This window comes from Aulostomus chinensis, chromosome 20 (assembly GCF_037954235.1).
Source record: "Aulostomus chinensis isolate RoL2024-O1b breed Wild chromosome 20, RoL_Achi_v1.0, whole genome shotgun sequence".
In the NCBI taxonomy this organism is placed as follows: Eukaryota; Metazoa; Chordata; class Actinopteri; order Syngnathiformes; family Aulostomidae; genus Aulostomus; species Aulostomus chinensis.
Window position 1 is genome coordinate 687,501 of NC_141339.1, and position 22,500 is coordinate 710,000.

The 22,500-nt window shown below is 49.0% G+C and overlaps 1 protein-coding gene across 1 annotated transcript in view; it reads left to right on the forward strand.

Annotated features, from left to right (window-relative positions):
• The window catches only part of ches1 (checkpoint suppressor 1), a 74,580-nt gene that overhangs the window by 12,139 nt on the left and 39,941 nt on the right, over positions 1-22,500 (forward strand). The window contains exon 2 of the mRNA XM_086189959.1: positions 21,246-21,842. Within this exon, the coding sequence (XP_086046085.1) occupies positions 21,264-21,842 (579 nt within the window). The 5' untranslated portion in view covers positions 21,246-21,263. The remainder of the gene's footprint in view (positions 1-21,245; positions 21,843-22,500) is intronic.

The window sequence follows — 22,500 nt, forward strand, 5'->3', positions numbered from 1 at the left end:
ACAGGTTAGCATCTCCCGTCTGAGTTATCACCTCCTCGCTAACTGATGCTGAATCGGCTCAATCAGTATTGCTGTTTGTTAGCTGTGACTCCATTTTCATATCAAATGACTCTTTGGTTGATGTGCTTCGGTTAAGTTGCTGTTGCCCGCTGTCATGGGTTTGTAGAGTTCTAAAAGTAGATTTCTCTCTGAAGAATCCATCGCAGCTTGAGGGGGAACCAGTTTATACTTCGAATACGTTGTAAGAGTGCTGCAGTCTTTATTTTACCCAGGAGTGGCTAAAAAACTAGCATGGTAGCGTGCCGGGGTTTGTGCAAAGTGCTCACAATGGTTGTGATCACTGTGAAGCACCAGCACATCCTGCAGACATCAGGACAGATGTGGAGAGCAGCTGTCAACACCTTCACCACACCTGCCTTCAGATCTGGTCTCAGGCAAACTCACGAAAATGATATTTGTGGTGTGTTTGTTGCTAGGAAACATCGTCACAATCCTCCCGTGACCTTCTGACCTTGCCAAGTCTGGTGTCACTGTCCCTGTCTCACACTTGGAAATGTGTGTGTGTGTGTGTGTGTGTGTGTGTTATCTGAGATGATAGTGAGACTGCCGCATAGCAACTGAGAACAGCTGTGATTTTGTGTGTGTGAAGCAACCGTCAGCATTCATCTGTGCACAACAACATAATATTGCACACTGTCACTTCCACAGCGTGATAGCAGCAGAGACAGTTGATCACCCGCACACACACACACACACACACACACACACACACACACACACACACACACACACACACAGCAAGTGGTGTCACTTCCCTAAGGATCCATTCATGTAAAACAGCGTTATTCAAACCTCCCTCCCCAGATTCGGTGGTCTCGTTCATCAACTGCAAACCAAACATCCTTTTCTTCTTCTTTTTCTCTTTCTGTGCTTTTCTCAGCACCTGATTCTTCTCCATCGCTCTCCTCTATGAGAGGAATATCCTTGGCCTGTTTGACCTGTTTACTCCACTGAGCCCTCTGTCAAACACCTGGGGCGGGCTCTTTCACGCTGCTGCAGCCAATCAGCAGCCTGGCTGATGATGACATCAGTTGGCTGAGGATCTGGCTGCTTGAGGTGATACGCTGGGGAGAGAGAGCTCTTATTGTTATGAAGATTAAGTGGTATTTGAAGGGCCATCAGAGGAGAGCCCCTTAATGAAAGTGGAGCACAGAGGGGGCGGTGGCGGCGGCAGTGGCGGGAGAGAGGGCATGATTGGAGCAAGGGGGAAGTAAGGAAGCATGAGAAGGAGAAGAGGGAGGAAAGGGGTCAGGGGAAGATAGGGCTGAAAATTCAGCAGCTGCGTCCAGACTTGCTGACTTCAGGTGTTCATGCCCTGAATGTAGCGTGAGAGGCAGGAAGTGACCAGCGATGGAGAAGGACCAGTGCAGGAATCTATGAATGAAAACAAAGGTTGCTGACTCTGATGTGTGTGTCTGTGTAAGTGTGAACGCCAGAGTTCCCCTGGCTGGTTGATGAAAGCGTGGAACGCCCTGCCTCCCAGGAAATTCCATCCTCCGCTGCTCCCACGCTGTAGTAAATCATCCGACTGGGAAGTCCAACGCTTGCTTTTTTTATTTCATGAATAAGAGCTGTCATTAGTCTTGTTGCATCGTCTTTTTCATTGACTCGGTTACCCAGAATGCTCCTGGGACGCCCCCACCGCTCTGTTGGTTGTCAGCTGTTACAGCAGTGATTTCACAGTAGAAGAAGTCATCCTGCATGCGCAGCAGCGCCTCAGTGTTGGGAGGGTCGGCACCCATCTGACGCTGAGTGACATGTTGGCTGTCACGTTTAGAGACGCGGTTGAAACGTTCCTCCGTCGGTCCCGTAGAGGAACAGGTGGTGCAAAGGGGAGGGAGCAGTGCTTTTTATAAAGACCCACCTGAGACGACTGTGTTCCTGGGGGGTCGGCCTGTGACTAACAGATTTAGACAAGAGCTGCTGGTTCTACATCCAGTACTCCTCGTCATCTGTGTGGTTCTTCATGTTCCCGACATGTCCTGCAGACCTCCTCCACCTTGAGAACACTCACATCTTTTGACCTTGACTCTCACGGAGGTTCTGGTGCTCAGAGGCAACTCTCAGCTTCACAAACAATACACAGCTGGTGGCTTTCTATGGAAGTCACACGGAGCAGATTGAGTCATGCAGGAAGTCAGGAACAGGAACAGGAGAATACAGTCAGTTTTCAAAATAAAAGGCATCAGCATTTCACCAGAACAAAACCACTCACATTGTATGTCTTTCATGGAAGGAAAGCTGCACTGCAAAGTAGGACCCAGAAACACAATTCAGACACGGAGACATGAAGGAGCATGGAGGAGCATGGAGGAACATGGAGGAGCATGGAGGAGCATGGAGGAGCATGGAGGAGCATGGAGGAACATGGAGGAGCATGGAGGAGCATGAAGGAGCATGAAGGAGCATGGAGGAGCATGGAGGAGCATGGAGGAGCATGGAGGAGCATGGAGGAACATGGAGGAGCATGGAGGAACATGGAGGAGCATGGAGGAACATGGAGGAGCATGGAGGAGCATGGAGGAGCATGGAGGAACATGGAGGAGCATGGAGGAACATGGAGGAGCATGGAGGAACATGGAGGAACATGGAGGAACATGGAGGAGCATGAAGGAGCATGGAGGAGCATGGAGGAACATGGAGGAGCATGGAGGAACATGAAGGAGCATGGAGGAGCATGGAGGAACATGGAGGAGCATGGAGGAGCATGGAGGAACATGAAGGAGCATGAAGGAGCATGGAGGAGCATGGAGGAGCATGGAGGAGCATGGAGGAACATGGAGGAGCATGGAGGAACATGGAGGAGCATGGAGGAACATGGAGGAGCATGGAGGAGCATGGAGGAGCATGGAGGAACATGGAGGAGCATGGAGGAACATGGAGGAACATGGAGGAGCATGGAGGAACATGGAGGAGCATGGAGGAGCATGGAGGAACATGGAGGAGCATGGAGGAGCATGGAGGAACATGAAGGAGCATGAAGGAGCATGGAGGAGCATGGAGGAGCATGGAGGAACATGGAGGAACATGGAGGAACATGGAGGAGCATGGAGGAACATGGAGGAGCATGGAGGAGCATGGAGGAACATGAAGGAGCATGGAGGAACATGGAGGAGCATGGAGGAACATGGAGGAGCATGGAGGAACATGGAGGAGCATGGAGGAACATGGAGGAGCACTGAGGAACATGGAGGCTCCTCTCTCTCTCTCTCGCTCTCTCTCTCTCTCTCTCTCTCTCTCACACTCACACTCACACACACACACACACACACACATCACCCCTGGCTAAAGGAATGTAGCAGAAAACGGGGGCTTGAGATAAAGGATCAGAGGCTCTCATGTGAAGCACGTCGTGTGTTGTTCTGCTGCGCCTCATCACCTGTGTTCTCGCGTCAGGACTCAGGAGCCTTTGATGAATATCTACAAAGAGAACTGAGACTTATAAAGAGCGCCAGTTTATCCAGGTATGTTATCTAAAGCCTGGTAATTTGGGAATTCAGTTCAGTCATGGGGAGATGGCGGTAATGGCGTTTATCAGCCCTGTGAGCATGAGGGGGGTAGGTGGTGAAGGGGGGGGGGTTCAGGGGCTATCGGATCAATGACTGACCGCACAGGCTGGGGTTATCATTCTATTTTCACACTGCACACATGTGAGTGCGTGTGGACTGTAGCTGCAGATCCAGCCACGTCCACGGCAGTTACTCGTCTCGTCACAGCGCCGTCACCCTCCTAGCTAATTCTGCTGGCAGGGCCTGTCAAGCAGCATACGCTGCAACATGGGCGACTTTGATGCTGCTAATGACCCCAGGACAGAAGCACCCTCTCTCCTTCACGCCCCCTCACGATAGCTGTCCTCCTCGTCCACTCCTGTCATCTGCACTCACACTCATCCTTTCTTCCTCCTGCTCTTTGTATGCGGTGATTAAAAAACAAGACGGAGTGCGAGAGGAGACTTTCTGTGCTGCTAGATAACTGGACGTGGGCAGCAGAGTGGAGGGTTAATGTGGAGACGAGCCCTGAGTCCAAACCTTCCTGAACCTTTTTTTAAACTGGGCAGCTCCAGAGATGAAGCTCTCCTCCATCACTGGAGGCCAGCCAACATGCAGCTTCCAGACAAACATAAAAGTCTCCAAAAAACACACAATGCACGATAGGAAAACACAAGTCTTGTAGCCCAGAGCTCGACAAGCTCTCCACAAGGCAACACTGCAGCGTCTGACCGGCGGCCTGCTGCCAAACCTATTTAAATCTTGACCAAACAAAGGAAAGACAGCTCCTTATTGAGCCTGCCACCAGAACCTTCATTAAGCGTGTAAACTCACAGAGAGCTTAAATCATTTTGCAGCCGGTTCCATCAAGAGGGAGCCGAGTACATCAAGGCACTTTTGCCCAATTCAGCTCTGCCCTCAGAGACACAGAAAAACAAATTCTGGGATTGCAAGCAGTCATTTTCCTCCTCCTTTGTTTTCCCAGCGATGTAAAGCGAATCAGAGAATAGCAGAGACAGACGGGCCTTCCAGTGTGTAACTGCAGCAGGGAGGAGGTCCAGCAGCACGCAGGACCCTGGTCCTCCCCTGGTCCTCCCCTGGTAGGGTCTTCAGGATGCCACCAAGAGCAGACATAAGAACTAGTCAGTTGGAAGTAAACCTCCACATCTATTGAGGTTCTTCGTAAAGGGCCCTTTGAGTTCTCACTCGGATTGGACGACAAGCCGGACCAGGTCTTCTCCATCCGCAGGGTTTCTTTTGTGGACCAGGTCCCTCGGACTAGTCTTGCTCAAGTCTGGTACCTGTGAGAGCTTGTTTGTTTCCTGCAAGCTTGATCATTCACTTTGCAGTTTGTTCTTTTTGTTATGATTCACATCCTGAATAAACCTTCAATTTCTGTTTTGATGCTCAGAACAAAATCTGTGAGCTTCCATCACTCAGAGGTGGTCTGGACCCTGACCCAACCTGACATGATCGGCATCATTCGCATGTCCTAGTCTTCCTACGGATGAGGAGGGTGTGGGAGGACCTGCTCATGCTCTCGTGTCAGCGTTAAATTCCCTCCACTGAAAGTTGCTAATTCCGTATGAGGTGATGGGCTGAAGAACAGTTCAGCTGTTCCTCTGATTAGGACAGACATGTCGCTACTTGGAAAGAATGAATAACAACACAGTGGTAACCTACACAAACACGCTGTTCTCACTTAAACCCGCCAGCGCTTGTGTGAGCCCCCATTTCTCTTTTCCATGTTATGGCTGGTTCTTGAGTTCTGAACCTTGTTCTGTGGAGCTCGACCAAACCAGGCGGCAGGAGAGGGAGGCAGGAGACTTGTGAGGACAGTTGACCAGTGATGCCTGTCCGCTTCTTTACTATTTACTTTCATCTCACACTGATTGTGAAGATTTTCCTATAAATCCTGAGTTTCTGATCTGCTGCTTCAAGCAAAGACAAATCAGAGTTTGATCCCAGTGTCGTTCTGTGCTCAGTGATTCCAATCTGCGATTTCAGCCACATTTCCAAAGAGCAGACCTAGTGGGAGCAGCCAGAGAGGGAGGACCTCTGGAGCTGGACAGGCTCCTCCACCGCTTGTTGCCATGGTTTTTTGTTGTCGTGACAAACTGTCGGCCAGTGGCCGAGAGCCTGAGCTGCTGTTTGTTAAAGATAAGTGAAAAAGCCAGAGGGGAACGAGAGCCGGGGACAGAGACAGACACAGAGATGAAGCTCTGCCTCGTTTCTTCCTCTCTGACTGCAGGACACCAGCCCAAAAACTCTGGCGACCTCACAGCTTCATCCAGGGAGGGGATCCTGATGGACCCGCCCCCCGGGTCAGCTATCAGAGCTGGCTGGAGGAGCACTGGGAGCTTTGATATGAGTTAGTGTTTCTAGCAGATCCTCCCTCGCTCCCTCTCTCTCTCTCTCTCTCTCTCTCTCTCTCTCTCGCAGTTTTGTAAAAGAGCAGCCACCACCAACAGGGAGCTGCTCACTGTCAAAGAGGAGACAGGGAGGCCTTAGAGGGGCGAGCGAAGGCTGGGGAGGAGGCGGGTGGTGTTTCTGTTACTGTTGGCGTCAGCAGCGTCTGAGTTCAGTGTCGTCTGTCTACTCAACACATCCTTCACACTTCAGATACAGTTTCTTACTTTTGCAGTGTAGCAGCTTCAGATATGCAAATCGAAGGGAAAGTTCAGGGGGACGTTCTCAGCGTGCCTCCTCGCTGGCTCTCCGCGGTGGGAATATCGCGCTGCCCTTCAGATGCAGATGGATGAGCGTGTTCTGCTGCTTCGTCGGCACTGAGGAGAATCGACGTCAGTGTAACAGGGACAACGTGACCTGTGGGACACCAGCACAGCTTCTAGCAGCGTCACGGTCACTTTGACAGCAATGAAATCCTGGTACCGCCGTCATGTCTGCGTGTTAATGATGGCCCTAGAGCTGAGAAGCTGTTAGCTTAGCATACATGTAGCATGGAAGGACACAGAAAGGATTTTTTGGATTAGGTGATAATGACGCTGGCTGTCAACGCTTAGATGATTGAATTCACTTGCTTGTTGCTAAAAGAGTTCCCCAAGTTCATCAAACTGAACCCCCCAATGTCACATGACCATCATGTGATCCCAGGTCAGGGTTGCAGAGCTCCACATGTGAGCAGGCGAAGTCTTGCTCCTCCAGCAGAGAACCTGTCTCCACTGCTGTTACTACTATTACTACTACTACTACTACACTGATGTTTGTGTGTACTATTACTGCCTGCTTGTGCTTCCTGTTGCTGTATACAGTTGTGGTGTGGTGACCTGTCAGGTGATTTGTTGTGTTCAGGCCTTTTCCCTCCCCTTGTTCTTCCTTCTCTACTCATTCTTCTTCAAGAGCAACACGATAGCATCTCGATTCTCTGGTTTTGGGGCCGTTCAGGGGAGCTGGTCTAACTGCCTCTTCACTAGCAGCACTTCATCTGCCTCCCCACAGCTTCAGTGCTGTCTCAACCGGTTGCTTGGCAACCAAGCATGTAACACTCATAAACATGTGACTCTCACTAAAACCAGAGTTAAAATCACTGCTTATACTCAGATTAGAGGAGGCCTTTGCTGCTGGAAAGATGAAGGTCTGCTGAAACTGGGTCACCTGTGGTAGACACGCACTCATGTATGAGACAGCTCCCTCCGGCCCCACAGCAGGAAGGGCCTTTTTTGCTCAAGTGGAAGAACTACCACAATGCACTGCTCTCGCTGCCTTCCAAAGCCACGCCCACAGCTTTCCACCCAGAACTGTAGTTGGAACATGGGTTATGAGAACCAAGTAATCCTGATTCTCCACGACTCATTCAGACACTTGTCAGCTTCTCTACATCTCCGGGAGTGTGACGCTACACTGCAGATATTGTATATATTTTTTTCTTTGGCTTCTGTGTTTTTGTCTGCATCGCGTTCATTTATGGGACAGTTTAACCAGCGTCTCCTCTGAGTCACCTCGTTCTTCGGCGCTGAGCTGAATGGCACAAGACTTTCCCTGTGAAGAACACAGATGTGATGTGGTTGGACCTCCGGGGAACTCCTGTCTGCACCAGGCGCCCTATCACACACCTGGAGGGGGCGTCGGCGGCGTTAGCTTGACTGTTCACCTTCCTCTCTCACCTGGGGATGTGTGTTATTTATGTTGTACAGGGTCATCTTCATCATCCTCGTCATCTAAGGCAGCAGAACAGAGTCACAGGAAACAACAGGTTCCTTCAGCATTAAAAGTCCATCTTGTTCCACTCTGGATCTCCAGAGACAGCGAGAGCACAGCGCCCCCTGTCCAGGTAACATAGGAGGGTCTTACAGGAGAGCTGCACCATGGTGGTTGTTATAATCTGCTACTCTAGTAATGGCAGTGGCTCAGCATGTCCAGAGTTTGTCCTGGAGTCAACACTGTTAACGTGCTAGTGGCATAAAAACTGTTTCTCCCAGCAGGGTTTGCCTGGCCGAGCACGTGTCACTGCTTCCTGTGCAGATTCAGAGAATCATTTCTTCAAGAAGAAACTGGCATCACTGGAGCGCAGGGACTTTCCAGCAGCCAACCATGCTCGCATGGCCACCTCATCCTTGCCCGTGGGCAGGGCTTGTCTGTGTCTGGGCTCTTACTGGTTGTGTTACGACCCGAACTTTCTGTTTTCATTCTGGGGAATGAGCAACCCAAGCACTAGTAGTGCTGATGATGTCAGAGAAGGCGTGCACAACGCTACCAGGAGGACATTGTCTTCAGCTGAGGGACGAACAAGTGTTGGATTGAATCTGGGCCGAAATGTGTCATCGCCATTATCAGGGAAGTCTTGGAGCCCAGGGCTTGGGCTGTTGGCTTGACCTGACTGACATACACATACACACACACACACACACACACACTATCACATCACATCACATCACATATTTGTCGTGCATGTGTCTGATTGTCAGCCATACTCCCTGCCTGATTTCCTGATCACTGCTAATGAATCATTCCCAACATGCCGGGTGTTTGTCTGATGCAAATATCTTTTTGCTTTGTTGGTTAGCCTACTTTGGAGGATAGATGCTATGTGTGTGTGTGTGTGGGGGGGGGGGGGTCCTCAATAATTCACTCGTAATATTTGATTTCCTTCCACCACACGTCACATGTGTCTGCTCTCAGTTCTCGTGTGAGTTAGTTTTTGAGGACAGAAGCATTTTGTTATTGTTGTTAGCGTTAGCAGCAGCTCCATTGATGTGGTTCCTGTCACCATTCTTCAGCGTGGAGGCTCTGAGCCTCGTTTCCCCTAAATATTCCATAAGTACGTCCTTATCACCACTTTGCCACCACCAACATGGAGGAAGGTTTCATGCACGTTCATTATTGAAAGTGTTTCTTGTGCTATGATGCTGATGCAGTAGTGTGATGCTACTGAAGCTGAATTCAGTCATGCACACAGCTGCAGCACCATCCGGCCACGAGCTCAGTCACTCTTCAACATGAACTAAAAGCAAACTGGCACTGCCATAATTGAGATGGTGCTCTGTAGTACTGAACTGTTGCCTGGATGGAGAAGACATGGGTCATCCCAGAGGAGGACCTGGGGGTAGGTAAACGGATGCTTTTAGTTGTTAGCATCAGTCTCCATGAGCTTCAAGCTAAGTGTACATGGCTGGCTCTTCCTGCATCCTGGAGTCACAATGAAGTCATGATGGATGGAAAGACATCTTTGTGAGACCAAGGCTCTTAATAGCGAGTACTTGAATGGTAAGATATACTTTTTAGGGCTGCAATCAACCAAAGACATTCTTGGGCGACTGAAGCCCTCAAATTTGGACTAAAAATCGACTAATTTTATATCTGAAAACTCTACTGTGTCAACTACCAGCACAAAACCTGCTGAGGAATATTGAGGCAATTGTTTGTGTCAGGTTAGAACAACTGAGCGACGCCATCGTTGGTTCTGACAGAGCCAGACTGAACACAGGAGCTCAGCATCGCTGAGACACAAATAGACTTTACCTTAGAACTTTACTCTCAAACACAAAAGGCAAGTCCACTGTAAGAATTTTTACAATTAAAACAAAACAATTATTAGACTAAAACACTGAAATGTCAATTCTGTTGTGTTCATGTACTCAAAACTGACGGGGCAACCTGAGGTGGACACGTTAGCTCACCGTTTCTAGGGGACACGTCGTAGTGGAGCTGTGACATGAAAACTGGTGTTGGCAAACTTTGCATTTGACTTTTTTTCCATGATCTGTTTTCATGAAATGCTGCCACGCTGCAGACGTCTTTGACGTGGGGGACGAGGACTGACTTGGAATGAAACCGTCAACATTAAATAGACGTTCATCAAACCACCAGACGTTGGCCTTCTAGTCCTCTTCAGTCTGTCTGTCTCTAGGGTCGGGCGAGTCCAAAATAGCAAAACAAGGGGGGTGTTCAAAGATAGATTGTTATCTGTGAAACAGGGGTTCTTTGAAAACACCCCCATTAGCACTTGGTACTTTCCTCCTGATGACATTAACGTGGCAAAAAAGTCGACCAATCAGAATTTTGGTCGAGCCACAACGCATCAACTAATAAATCGACCAGTCGACTGGGAGATTACAGCCCTGATACTTTTTGGATGAAGTATCATTTAAAGGGTCTGTATTGACACGCTGACGTCTGTCAGGTCTGGGAATATCAAGTGGAAACATAGTAGCAGTTTTCTTGATAAAAGAGCACATTTGTGTGCCGTGAATAAAATGTTTTCATCAATTTAATGCTTATTAAATCCTCCAAGGACGTGGACGGCTGTTTGAGTCAGCTCCTCTTGAGTTTTTGTGCATCAACCACTTTGTGTTTTTTGTCCTGTGCACAGACCAAGCCTGCACTTAAAGCCTGAGTATTTTAGTCCCTGAATGCTCGCCTTGCATGTGTGCACGCCTGGGACGAGGGTTGCCAGGCAGCTGAGAGCAGCGGCTAGGACCGAGGGGTCAGGATCTGTCCTCTGGGACGCCCTGACCACCTGACCTGTGGTCCATAAGTCTTGGCTGCTTTGGATAATGTAAAGGAAGACACGGTCGGACCGTAGAGGATGTGAGTGGTCCGGCTTGCTGCCTTAAAGCCCTGTGGAACTCTGATGTTTGTCATCAGAGAAAAGCAAGGCAGTCGTCAGTGGTGGTGGTGGGGGCTCCTATAATCACTGTTGACATATATGTAGCAGAAGTTATTATTTTCCCGAGAGAGGTCTCATTTTCTCTTGCTCTCTCGTTGTCGCCCCCCCGGTCCATGTGCAGGAGGGATAAAGGTCGTCCTTTTGTCATCAAAACTCCAGATTAGTTTTGCCTCGGTGCATCTGACTCTCAGCTTTATCACTGCGGCCAGAGCAGCCACGCGCTTCAGCGCTGCAAAGCAATAACTCCGACCTGCAACTATTCCATTCTTCGCCACTATCTCCAATGCTACATTACTACTTCACTCTGGGTGGGGGGGGGGGGGGGCTTTATTGGGCTGTATAGAGAAGAGTGACAGGAGAGCGAGCTGCGATCAAACTGACAAAGTTGTAATAGTGGCTTCAGCCCTGAGCGGAGCGTCGCTGTGCTGCTGACAGCGTGTCATGAGCCCGTCTTGGTTTTATTTGAATATTCCTGCAGTGATGTGGTTTGGGGAGCTCTGCAACTTGATGGCGGGGGAATTTCACTGAAAGTCAGTTTTGCTAATACGGTAGCAGGCAGGATGCAGACGCCAGCTCAAGACAGTCAAATGAAGTACATTATTGAAATGTTCCTTCTGGCTTCGGCACACAAGCGCTCGCGAGTCAGACAGAAAGAGCTGCCAACTGGGAATGAAGATCTTCTGAGGATTACGTAAATATGGCGTGTGATTTAGACGAGTATCAGCGAGCGCATGAATGCAGGCTAAGATGATTACGCTGTCAATTAGAGGATGTGAATGAGTCAACACCGTTTCTGCTCTCCCAGGAGTTTATTAACCTTCTCCCCTCTGAGTTCTGGCCACTGGCCTCCACCAGGCTGAAGGGAGCTGCAGGGTGGAGGTCAGCGGGGTGCATCCAGCTCAGTGATTTTCTCCACAATTAACAGCTTTTCTCCGGCTTGTTTTTGCTATTTTTACATCTAAAACTCCCCATCTCATTTCACTGAGTGACCACTCCTTATCTGTAATTGGATCTTGTGAATTGGTGGACTATTTAAATGTAAAATAGTTCTGTTTCCTTCGATGAAAGCAACAACAAAATACTGACTGAAAAAAATGGTTTGCTCTTAATGGAGCGGCGTTGTTGGTGGAGGCTTGATAAGCAGGAACCAAGCAGCAGAAAGAGAACGAGGACGTTTGGGTTTGTCAATATGTTGTCAGACAGCCAGCGACAAACAGGCTCTGGCATGATTGTTCCAGAAATATTTGTTCAGAGATTTTGCACTTTAGTTTACTTTTTAGAGGATTGGAGTAAAAACTGGGCCACACATTTTAGGAACTGCCTAATCCTGGATCTGAGGAAGTAGGGCAGAGGAAACCTACCAGGATTCTATGGACCCAAAACTGACAAACACTGTGAGAGCTTCATGATGAACGCTGCAGCCCTGCTGGCGGCTGCCGCTTATTTCTGTCATTTCAAAAATGAGCACAAGAGAAAAAGTCAGAGTTGATGTTGTTGATGCTGTAGCTTCGTCACGTGACCTACGCTGTAGTTACGCCGTAGCCCCGTCATGTGACATGTGTTTGTAGCCTCATCACGTGATCTACACTGTAGTTACACTGTATTCTTGACATGTGACCAACACTGTATTTATGCTGTAGCTTCGTCATTTGATCTTCATTGTATCCTCAAGTGACCTACACCGTAGTTATGCTGTAGCCTCATCACGTGACCTATGCTGTAGTTATGTTGTAGCCTCATCATGTGACCTACACTGTAGTTACACTGTGTTCTTGACATGTAACCAATGCTGTATTTATGCTGTAGCCTCATCACGTGACTTATGCTGTAGTTACACTGTATTCTTGTTACGTGACCTATGCTGTAGTTATGCTGTAGCCCCGTCATGTGACATTTGTTTTAGCCTCGTCAAGTGACCTACACCGTAGTTACGCTGCAGCCTCATCACGTGGCCTACATGCTAGCATGGCCACCTCATCCTTGCCCGTGGGCAGGGCTTGTCTGTGTCTGGGCTCTTACTGGTTGTGTTACAACCCGAACTTTGTGTTTTCATTCTGGGGAATGAGCAACCCAAGCACTAGTAGTGCTGATGATGTCAGAGAAGGCGTGCACAACGCTACCAGGAGGACATTGTCTTCAGCTGAGGGACGAACAAGTGTTGGATTGAATCTGGGCCGAAATGTGTCATCGCCATTATCAGGGAAGTCTTGGAGCCCAGGGCTTGGGCTGTTGGCTTGACCTGACTGACTGACCTACACTGTTATGCTGAAGCCTCATCACATAACCTACGCTGTAGTTACACTGTAGCCTCATCATGTGACCTACGCTGTAGTTATGTTGTAGCCTCATCATGTGACCTACACTGTAGTTACACTGTGTTCTTGACATGTAACCAATGCTGTATTTATGCTGTAGCCTCATCACGTGACTTATGCTGTAGTTACACTGTATTCTTGTTACGTGACCTATGCTGTAGTTATGCTGTAGCCCCGTCATGTGACATTTGTTTTAGCCTCGTCAAGTGACCTACACCGTAGTTACGCTGCAGCCTCATCACGTGGCCTACATGCTAGCATGGCCACCTCATCCTTGCCCGTGGGCAGGGCTTGTCTGTGTCTGGGCTCTTACTGGTTGTGTTACAACCCGAACTTTGTGTTTTCATTCTGGGGAATGAGCAACCCAAGCACTAGTAGTGCTGATGATGTCAGGGAAGGCGTGCACAACGCTACCAGGAGGACATTGTCTTCAGCTGAGGGACGAACAAGTGTTGGATTGAATCTGGGCCGAAATGTGTCATCGCCATTATCAGGGAAGTCTTGGAGCCCAGGGCTTGGGCTGTTGGCTTGACCTGACTGACTGACCTACACTGTTATGCTGAAGCCTCATCACATAACCTACGCTGTAGTTACACTGTAGCCTCATCATGTGACCTACGCTGTAGTTACGCTGTAGCCTCATCATGTGACCTACGCTGTAGTTGCGCTGTAGCCTCATCATGTGACCTACGCTGTAGTTACGCTGTAGCCTCATCATGTGACCTACGCTGTAGTTGCGCTGTAGCCTCATCATGTGACCTACGCTGTAGTTGCGCTGTAGCCTCATCATGTGACCTACGCTGTAGTTACGCTGTAGCCTCATCATGTGACCTACGCTGTAGTTGCGCTGTAGCCTCATCATGTGACCTACGCTGTAGTTACGCTGTAGCCTCATCATGTGACCTACGCTGTAGTTGCGCTGTAGCCTCATCATGTGACCTACGCTGTAGTTACACTGTATTCTTGTCACGTGACCTATGCTGTAGTTATGCTGTGGCCTCATCCATGTCCTATACTGTAGCCTCATCACATGACCGTTGCTGTGGCCTTGTCACATAATCGAAGCAGTAGCTTTGTCATTTTGCCTACGCTGAAGTAATGCTGTATTTTCGTCCCATGACGTATGCTAAACCCTTGTCATGTGACCTAAGCTGTAGCCTCGTCATGTGACCTAAGCTGTAGCCTCATCATGTGACCTAAGCTAGCCTTGTCACATGACCTATGCTGTAGTCATCCTTTAGCCTAATAATTTGACCTTCGCTGTATCCTCGTCACGTGACCTACACTGCAACCTCGTCATGTGACCTACGCTGTATCCTCGTTACGTGACATTGGCTGTAGCCTCATCAACTGACCTTCACTATAGCCTTGTCACGTGACCTACACTGTAGCTTCATCATGTGACCTAAGCCATAGCCTCATCACATGACCAAAACAGTAGCCTTGTCATGTGACGTACGCTTAAGTTATTCTGTATTCTCGTCACGTGACTTACGCTGTGGCCTTGTCATGTGAGCTAAGCTGTAGCCTCGTCACGTGACCTTAACCTTAGCCTTTTATGTACCCCAGGTATGTGGAACGGTAACAACCATGGAGAGAATCTTGTCAGCAGGGCTCAAACTTTTTTCCTCAGTGTCCCTCAACTGTCCCGAATTCTACTTTGTATCGTCCCAGATATCACTGGCAGTGTCCCGTTAAGCAGAGTACATATAATTTGATCATTTTTTGTCATTAATCATCACACCATGGACTCTGGTCTGTCGTATTAGTTTAGGTTTCTTCTTCCTCAATAAAACATCTGGACATTAGTCTGATATGTTGCATTAAAGAGTTCTAACTTTGATTTTTCAATTTGATATTTAGATCCCTCTACCGGGCGATCAAAGTGGTATGAATGATGCTCTAAAAACAGAAGTTCCATGATGCAGTTTAATAAAATAGTAATAAATTGATAGAACAGACTACACCTCACTCTGATCAACCGTATTTCACAGAGTTCTCACAAACATCAGAAGAACACGAGGACACATTCTAGGACGTTTGTAGCTGCTATGCAGTGTAAGGCACAAGTCAGTTGTTAGCGATAGCTACACTGAGCGCTAGCAAACACTGACAGGTAAGACAACAACTAGCTTACCAGTGGTAAGTTAGTTGTTGTCTGAGGTAAGTTACCACAGGGGAAGACGATGCACCAGGGCCAGGGATGTCTTGCTTGGGCAGTCGGCCGTACCGGGGCTTGCACGTCTTTTTCTCTTCTTGTTCTTGTACCTGTGGTTGAGGGTCTCCATCTCTCGCTCCGGCTCCGTGGATGCTGCGCCAGTTCAGCAGCAGCCGCTGGCGGAGTTGAGTGACGACGTAGAATGCAGTCCATGATTTGCCCCATCGAGAGATGCCACAAGAACGTAAGGCATCTGTAGTTTCACCGCTCAGACGTTTTTATTGAATTATTCAAGCAACAAAAAGTAACATCTAGATTCTCATAATCATCATCCCTCCCTCCATGTTCTCCCTCCTCTCCTGTTCAGGGTGGTGGGGGTGGAGCCTATCCCAGCAGCCTTCCCCCTGGACAGGTCACCAGTCCATCGAAGGGCCAACACATAGAGACAGACAACCATTGGCTCTCCCAGTCATAATTCATGACTTTAACAGCTATTTCCAAGTTTACTTTGACCCTTTTTTTAAACTGTCCTGGGATCGTCCCAGACAAAACACACTTGTGTCCCCACAGGATTTTTATGGTCCCCGGGACATTGGGACATCATGACATCGTTAGTTTCAAGCCCTGGTAGTTGGGTGTAGTTCGTAGTTTGTGGCAACTGCATGAGGGATTTTGGACCAATCCAAAGTTTGTGGGTGGACCTGTTTATACGGTGTAGTTCATTAAACTAATTGTATTTTTCTGTCAGTCATCAAGATGCCAACAGGTGATGTCTTATCAGTGCAATGCTGTTGCTAATTTCGAATTATATGAAGCTTCATAATTTATGACACACAGCTGGGCTAACCCTAATCCAGGCAGTTGGTCAGGCCTCATTGTGAGGTTCAAACTGGTGCATATGACTTCATCACGCCAGCTGTTGCCACCTTTAACCAGCTAGTGAACCTGTGCCACCTGCTCCAGGTGCTCCTCCTGCTCCAGGTGCTCCTCCTGCTCCAGGTGCTCCAGCGTGTTCCTGAGGCTGGTCTGGTGCCTCCATGTTGAGGAGCAGCAGGAGACGTTTGCTCCATGGACCCAGAAGAGGCTGGTCTCTGATCAGTGGAGTCATGAAGGAGGAGATGTTTGAAACACACCAGTCGATACTCAGGTGTCTGACGGCCTCTTAGCTCCGTGGTTTGTGCTCTGATTACATGCCTCTAAATACCAAAATGAGGCTGAACATGCTCTAAACACATGGTGGACACATGGCGCCAACCGCCATCAGGCTGGTGCTGAAGATTGTTAAATAGGGCCCAGCTGGTCTTTTTTTCTCAACTTCTACAATTTGAATGTTGCAGACAACTCTATAGTATCAGGCATCAGGTGATGTCATTCAGCAAGCTGGAAGGGTAACATTACATTGGCTATTCAACAACGAGCCTCGTGAAATGGACAAATAAGAAAATTTACTTCCCAATCACTCACAGTTACAAGAACGATCTGGATTTAGAACAGAGTCTTGTTCAGGTTCAGAGAATCTACATTTCTCGTTTCCCGTCAAGTCTGCCTCTCTGAGCTCAGAAACCCTCCTGTTGAATATCTGGTGTTGGTCGGATGTTCAGTTTGTGTCCCCCCTCAGAGGTCGGAACTTTCCCACTTCCTGTTTGTTTGTGAACACACGAACACAGCGGGCTAATACTAAGCTAGCTCCTTAAGGACGTGTAGTGAGGAACTGTTAGTTAGCACAGGCTAGCAGCTGCGTATGTAGCTGTGTTGCTAACGTCCAGCAACAAGCCAAGCCGTATTACACATGAAACACATCATATAAAGTGATAAAGTGTTCCATTGACACCTGTGTGTACATTTTACTGACGGTAGTAAATCTTGATAGTTTTGCTGAACAGGAATATTCAGATCGACAGTATTTGTCTCCGCTGAACATCTGGACCAACAGAATGGCTCTCTGGGATTTGCTGCAAGCTAAGAGTCATTAAAAATGATTTTATGATGGAAAAACATCCACTGTTTTTCATAAATGAGCATTAAACCAATTATTTACTGTTTCAATGGCTGAATGTTGTTGTAGGAAATCACTTAAGGAATCATTTCAGCTCCCGTGTCTGTTAGTGTTGGTAGTAATGTCACTTAACACAGTCGTTACCTGTCGGTTTCTGGAATCTAAATTCATGGCAGTGTAATAACAGGAACCGTCTGACTCAAGAGTACGAGGAACCACCGACTGTTCAAGAATGGTTTCTCAAACTGAGAAAGCCATTTATTCTAATTGAATGCTGTCGATTAAAGTCCACGTTATCGTGTAAGAAAATGCAGACGGAGCTGGCGTGGTGCCAGACTCACACACCTTACAGCTGCTCCACGCCGCAGCGCTGTGCACTTACATGGAGAGAGTGCTTATAGACAGCTAATCAGAGCGCGTATACACACACACACACACACACACATTCATGAAACACACTCACCACCAAGTGTGGACATGCCAAACAGAGATGAACACAAATCAAAACAAAGCACCCAAACACAAAAGCAATCTAGAGAATGAAGAGGACAGGGAGAATGGCAGAGTCCCATCTGTCAAAGAATGTGAGGACACACACACACACACACACACACACACACACACACACACACACACACACACACACTGAGCAGGCATCATCTAGTCTGAACTTGAGCGATATCTGCCTTCGTCCTTTAGCAGCTGGTCCTGAGGGGGCTGCTGCAGGAGTTGCATGAAAGTTTGTTTAAAGCTGAGCAACTGTGTTAAGCTTTATGACAGCCCACGGGAGACATGGTGGCACACACACACACACACACGCGCACACACACACACACACACGCTTCCACTTAGACACATACACACTCAGGCACGAGGCTTGGGCGGCAGCTCGCGCTGGCCCCAACCAACTGTGAGGAGTTTGTTGTCATAGCAACAGTAAAATGAGATGACTTTACTGTCAGCCGTAATGTTTCATGGCCCCCTCGCCGCTATGGCAACATAACAAGGAGGAGGAAGAGGAGATGGAGAGAAGGAGAGCATCAGAGGCATCTCTGCATTCCAGTGGACTCCTGCTAGGAACGGTGTCACCACCGTGCCCTCACTTCCTTCCTGAGACGAACACACACACCGTGACGAGCCTGTCAAGCACATGCATGAATACACTCATGCAGCAAGATGCACACACCTTGAAAGCCTGTCAAACACCCTCTCCACCTCGCCCATCGCTTTGATTGTGCGCTCACTATTTTCAGCGATCGTCACAGAGGCAATTTGAATTCATTACGCTCAATGTCAATATCGGTGCAACAACGCGCCTCCTCAGACAGGTACAGCTTGTTGAATGAGCCTCTGAGCTGTCAGGAAAAGTGAGGAGAGAAAAGAGAGCAGATCAAAGCCATCCAGCTCCGTCAAGCTTCTCCTCCACCGCCGGGAGTCAGATGGAGCAGCAGGGTGACTATAGGCTGGCCCACTATACGAGGAGCAACAGCGCAGCAGCTATACATCACTATGCTATATTTAGCTCAGCCTCTCCCCACAGCCTATCAACACTGTTAAGCAGAGTTATCAGCACTGCTAGAAAATTGAAAAAAGGAAGACGGGGAGGGAGATAGGTGCTGGAGCCACAGACAGAGGAGAGCAGCTGAGTTGTTTTGCTCTGTTGCCATGGTGACACTGAGGCCAGCGCTGTTAGGTACTGACAGTTGTCACAGCACAGCAGGTTGCCATGGGTGACAGCTGTCTGTCAATCATGCAGAGTGAGGGGACAGATCGGCAGATGATCACCTTGGATTAGAGAGCGATCACACCACACAGTGCCGGAACATATCTGGACTTAATCCGCGTGTCCTGATGGTGCTGCTCGCCGTGCGCGTGGTTGTGGCTTCATACGTGTGTAGTTGGTGTCATACATGTTGGTTTATGATGCCGTGCGCATGTTAAGGTTGGTGCGGTGTGTGTTTTCCTATGTGCATTCAAGAACATGTGCACGTGAGTGTGTGTGGCAGTGAGCAGATTCCATCTGGCTGTACAACAGCTGTCGGTGCCAGAGGACAATCAGAGCCCTGCTCGCTCCTCAGACCTCCATGGTGGGCTGCTACCCTGCTAGCTTCCAAAAAGCTCTTGCGTAAGGATTTTGATTCATTTATTGATCAATGTCCTGATCATCTCTGACTACCAATATTCTGCAGAGAAAAGGTTCAGACGAGTCAACAAGCATGTGTCACTGTGACATATGAAGACGTGGACGTGGCCTCCATGTCCCTCGTGAGCTTGTAGGCTTGTAGCCGCATTTAAGTTTTGATATTTTCATCATCTCACTTATGCTGTTGTTTTCATTGGCTTCTTGAGTGTGTGTGCCCTCTATGGGTGGTGATGCCACTACCTATAAATTGGTGACCTTTGGCACCTGACAGGGAGAGGGCAGACCAGCGATACCGTCAACCGGTAGAGGTGCTGCTCTGGAAAACTCCGCCTGCCGCTGCTGAGAGGCCTGCTGCTCTTGGGGCCTGCTGCCGGTCCTGCATGGCAAACTGGTCTCACCGATGGTTGACGCTGTTTAAAGACTTTAAGAACAACTTCATTTTTATTTCTGTGTTTATTCTTTGTTACAATAAATGACAGGCTACATCTTCATCAAACTCTCTCCATGGACATCTGTTGACCCAAATGTGAGTCAGACACTGAATCTGCTTTCTCCACCTGTGGGAAAAGTAACAGGAGATTGGAAATTGGGAGTTGAAGGAGCAACTCAGACTGTTTTACCACTCCAGTGCTAAACAATTCCAAGAAGCTTTGTTGTCTTTTCCGTGTGGAACGAGGACTTTCCTGCCAGCATGTCAGGAATCTCCAGGAGCGTCAGGAGAAGTGACAACAGCAGATTTTTGTACCTTGAATGTGTCAGAACATCCACCTCAGTGACATCGCTGGCACACACGTCAGGACTTTTCCAAGTATTTTTATGATGTTGTACTATAATTACTCAAAATTATACATCAGCGAATGAACAATGGTGATTCATGTGACAAATAACGAAGCTGTGCAGGTGGGAGCTGAGACCGGCTTCCGGGAAGGAAAACCAATAGGATCTGAGCTTGTTGGTGCTGCAGGTGCTCTGAGGTAGAGAGGCCAGAGTCGCTGCGTCATCGTGGAAATCCAGGTACTGCAGAGTAAAGCAGTGTCTTGATTATCCTTGTCTTACATCACACATGTCATATCTGTCATATGTGTTCTCTGTCTGCTACAATGAAGGAAGGGAACACAGCAATCACAGAACTTGTCATAGAACTCAAACGCTGGCGAGCTGTTGTGTCATTGGTCAGCTGGATAGCAGCAGCCTGGCGAGCTGTTGTGTCATTGGTCAGCTGGATAGCAGCAGCCTGGCGAGCTGTTGTGTCATTGGTCAGCTGGATAGCAGCAGCCTGGCGAGCTGTTGTGTCATTGGTCAGCTGGATAGCAGCAGCCTGGCGAGCTGTTGTGTCATTGGTCAGCTGGATAGTAGCAGCCTGGCGAGCTGTTGTGTCATTGGTCAGCTGGATAGCAGCAGCCTGGCGAGCTGTTGTGTCATTGGTCAGCTGGATAGCAGCAGCCTGGCGAGCTGTTGTGTCATTGGTCAGCTGGATAGCAGCAGCCTGGCGAGCTGTTGTGTCATTGGTCAGCTGGATAGCAGCAGCCTGGCGAGCTGTTGTGTCATTGGTCAGCTGGATAGCAGCAGCCTGGCGAGCTGTGGATGTGGGAGCGTCTGTGACCCTGCAAGCATGAGACCTTTAACAGTGTTCACATGTTCTGACAGCAGCTTCGTGTGTGTCAATACTTTCCTGAGACCCCAGTAATTAGAGGCTCGTTGTTCTAGGCAGGATTTCCTCATCCAGTGAAGCTCTTAATTTGTCATCCAGTCAGAGGAGGACAGGACGCCTCTGAAAAACCATGATGTAGACTTTCTCCTCACATCCAGTCAGAACCGTGGTCCGGTTCTTGTGGCGCACCCCTGCCACCTGGCTGGCAAGAAGCTGATGTTACATGAGAAGCTGTCTGAATATCACAAGCTGACCTGCTTTTTTGTCTCTGTTCTTTATCCCCCCCTCACTCCCCCCTCCCTCTGCAGGAGTGAGCCCTGGGCTGGATGGGACCCACCATGCCCCCCAGTAAGAAGGCCCAGAGCCCCAGTAGTGGAGCCAGTGCCTCTCAGGGCATGAGCCCGCTGTACCGGCAGGGAGACGCTGCCACGGCAGCATCTGAGGCCGACGCGGCCGACCTCTCGCTGTCCCTGTCCGCCTCCTTCTCCAAGGCTGAGGACGAGGAACTCACCAGCCTCTCCTGGCTCCACGAGAGCACCGACCTCCTCAACAGCTTCAGCCACTCAGGGCTGCGTAGCGTCTCCCCTCTGCAGGACCCTGACGGTCAGCACCCTCGCTCACCCTCCTCCTCATCACCGTCCCCGGATGACCCCCTGGGGGACGCACACTCAGCATACGATCTGGCAGCAGGGGCCAACCGGAAACCACCGTACTCCTTCAGTTGCTTGATCTTTATGGCCATCGAGGATGCGCCAAACAAGCGTCTGCCTGTGAAAGACATCTACGGCTGGATCCTGGAGCATTTCCCGTACTTCGCCAGCGCCCCCACAGGCTGGAAGAACTCAGTGCGCCACAATCTGTCACTTAACAAGTGCTTCAAGAAGGTGGACAAAGACCGGAGCCAGGTAAGACATTGGCAGCTTCCTACCGGGCTGTGGCTCTGCCTCTCCTCCAGCTCCCTGACTTACTGTTGGCTCCTGTCTACCCTGACCAGAGCAGGAGGAAACGTTGCTAATGTTCAGATTTTAGGAAGTGTATGATTTGGGTTAGCTCAGCTGACGTCAGTGACACTACCACTGTTTGAATATAGCCTTTTTGAATGAAATGAGAGAAACTTTACTCAAGGTAGATGTTTGTATTCCTTATAAATGTAAATTAATGCCTGGAGCTGGACTCTCATGTACAGATCTGATGGTGTCCTCCCTCAGTCCGAGAGGTCATGGTTCGACCTTGATGCTGGGTTAGGGTTCGTGGTGCGGTGCAGATCCGCCATGTTGGAGGGTTCAGAGATGGAGGCCATATTAAAAGTTCAGACACGCTTGTGAGAGAGACTCAACAGTCCGGAGTCGCAGCTCGACAATACAACAGGCTTTTTCAACAAATGCAGAAGACCCCGCCTGACACACCCACTCTTTGCTGAGAGAAGGAAAAGAAATAGTGAATGTGATGTGAACTAAATGAACAAAGTGTTCCGTCACATCCTGAAGCCTCAACCTGGTTGTTCTCTGATCAACTTCACCAGTGCCACAACAGGCAGAACCGCGTTACAGCGGCTCAGGCAGA